The 2,813-nt window shown below is 37.8% G+C and overlaps 1 protein-coding gene across 1 annotated transcript; it reads left to right on the forward strand.

Moving 5' to 3' along the window:
• Positions 1-1,080: 1,080 nt before the first annotated feature.
• LOC111893941 (probable aspartic proteinase GIP2) lies at positions 1,081-2,556 on the forward strand. The gene has a single exon (XM_023890018.2). The coding sequence runs from the start codon at positions 1,123-1,125 to the stop codon at positions 2,446-2,448; it is 1,326 nt and encodes a 441-aa protein (XP_023745786.1). The 5' UTR covers positions 1,081-1,122; the 3' UTR covers positions 2,449-2,556.
• Positions 2,557-2,813: the final 257 nt, after the last annotated feature.

The following is a 2,813-nucleotide window of genomic DNA, read 5'->3' on the forward strand; positions in this document are numbered from 1 at the left end:
TGCTTTTTTTTTATATTTGCGAAAAAAATTATTTTGAAAATTCTCGGTGTTACAAAAATTTTATATGAAAATTTTGGGTCGTTACAGATAGAGTTTTCGGTTATAAACATTTATAGATAGAAATTATGATGTATCATTTTTTAATAGAACTGACGATGGTGCGACCCCCATTAAAAGACCAATTGCTGGAATTGCCTTTGATCGTCGCGAGAGAGAGAGAGAGAGAGAGAGAGAGAGAGAGAGAGAGAGAGAGAGAGAAAGAGAGAGAGATTTGTGTGATATAATAGTTGCTCAGTGATTTTGTGTTGCTATGCATTTATATGCCTAAATAAACAATGTTGAGGTTACACCACATGGCTTAACTTTTTTAGAGGGTGTTCGAGATTTCATCTAAAAACTCATTTTTAACTTATTGACTTCTTGAAAAGTGAATAAGTTAAAAAAAGTAATAATGACTTTTAAAACAATTTTTGAGTTAGCCTTAGAAAATGAGTTTTGAAGAAGTTATAATTACGACTTATTAGAATAAAAAAAACAAACAAAAATCAATAAGTTAGCAAACACTTTTTAATTTTATTGATTTATTGACTTTTTGTGAATAAAAAGTTATTCCAAATATTTTTTTTAAATCTCATTTTCGCACGATCATAAAAGTCAATGTGTCCTTTCGGATAAAAGTCATTTTTAATTCAAAATGAAATTCAAAAAATTCCAAAAACCCTCTTAATCAAATTAGGTTGTTGGGTGGATGAACAATAATATAATAGAGCGTATCCGCACACTTTTACTAATTTGTTATTGACTTGAAAACAGGAAACAAATAATGTGTATACATGTGAAAGATATATTTGTTTAATTAATCTAACAAGATCGTGTTGTCGGTCATTTCTATCTAATATACTCGGTATATGTTCTATCTAATATACTCCGTATATGCGACCGCAAGGCTTGACCAAATACATCTGAGTCATTGGCCGCCAAAATATAAAAATACAAATCATATTTGATCAAGTTGATGAGATTGCGTGTAATAAAACACGAATTGCGACGTCATTTTTCCCAATAAATACCCACCTTATCCGTCCTCCATTATCCACATCGCACCAACAATCCCTTCAATTAATGGCTTCTTCTTCTTTTTCTTCACTTTCACTCACTCTGCTTTGCTTTCTCTTGATTTTAATTGTGTCTTCATCAGTAGCCCAAACCTCATCACGCCCGAAGGCACTTCTTCTGAAGGTAACCAAAGATGCCAAAACACTTCAATATGTCACTCAAGTTTCCCAAAGAACACCTCTGATACCTGTCAAATTGACCCTCGATCTTGGTGGCGACTACATGTGGGTCAACTGTGAGCGAGGCTACACCTCCTCCACCTACCGGCCGGCACCTTGTGGCTCCGCCGCATGCCAACTTCTGAACACCACTTCATGCACAACCGAATGTTATTCTGCACCAGCTCCCGACTGCTACAATAACACTTGTGGGCATGGACCTACCAACTCCGTCGCTAATACCGGCACCAGTGGTCAGCTTGGTGCAGATGTATTCGCCATACAGTCAACCGACGGAAAGAACGTTTTGGAAGTCGTTACCGACCCTCGTCTTTATTTCGTCTGTGGAAATAACTTCATTGAAGCTGGTCTTGCTAGTGGGGTTACTGGCATGGCTGGTCTTGGAAGAACCGGAGCTTCACTTCCTGCACAGTTATCTTCATATTTTAGATTCGATCCAAAATTTGCTCTCTGTTTGAGTTCCTCAACCAGATCAAGTGGGGTTGTGTTCTTTGGGAATGGACCATATACGTTGCTTCCAAATGTTGATGCTTCCTCATCTCTTACCTACACCCCTCTCATCATAAACCCTGTTACTGAAAATGGGTTTTTGGGTGACGCTTCTCCTAAATACTTCATAGGAGTTACATCAATCAAGATCAATGACAAACGTGTGCCAATCAACGAATCCTTGCTGTCCATCGATGCTGAAGGTTATGGTGGGACAACTATTAGTACTGCCGATCCTTACACCGTCTTGGAAACTTCAATCTACAGTGCTGTTGTCGCTGCATTTGTAAAAGCAATGCCCAAGAATGTCCAAAGGGTTCCTTCAGTTGCACCCTTCGGAGCTTGTTTTAGCTCCAACAACATCAGTAGCACTCGTCTGGGTCCTGGTGTGCCTTCCATTGACCTTGTTTTGCAAAGCAAGAGTGTGTATTGGAGGATAGTTGGTGCCAACTCCATGGTTGAGGTGAAAAAGAATGTTTTGTGCCTTGGATTTGTTGAAGCACGTACGGATTTCCGACCTAGATTTGCAGTGGTTATTGGAGGGCATCAAATTGAAGACAATCTGTTACAGTTTGATCTTTCGACATCAAGGCTAGGATTCAGTTCCTCGCTTCTTGGTCGATCAACAACTTGTGCTAATTTCAACTTCACATCAACTGCTTGAAAGTCAAATAATTTATTAATAAATGGCCTTGCCATGTATGTTTAAAAAATAATTGGTTTTCAGTGTTTAGGTTATTATCAAGTAATTAAACATTTGTTCTTCTACTTATTATGGAACTTTATCGATTACTATCAATTTCATCATTCATCTGTTAAGTCTTCGAATTGACGCAAAATTAAGGAATTGAAGATTTGTTAGAGCAACGACTATGGCTAGTTCACACATGATTTACAGGGGTCCAAACTCCACAATTCGTGTATGTATAGTCGATCATTGGGTCCATTTCTTTAAATCCTTAAATGGTTTTAACCAATTTCAAGACTAGGATCGGCTCGGACAAAAAAAAAAAACCTGGTCTTTGTCGA

Source organism: Lactuca sativa, chromosome 7, assembly GCF_002870075.4.
Source record: "Lactuca sativa cultivar Salinas chromosome 7, Lsat_Salinas_v11, whole genome shotgun sequence".
Lineage (NCBI taxonomy): Eukaryota > Viridiplantae > Streptophyta > Magnoliopsida > Asterales > Asteraceae > Lactuca > Lactuca sativa.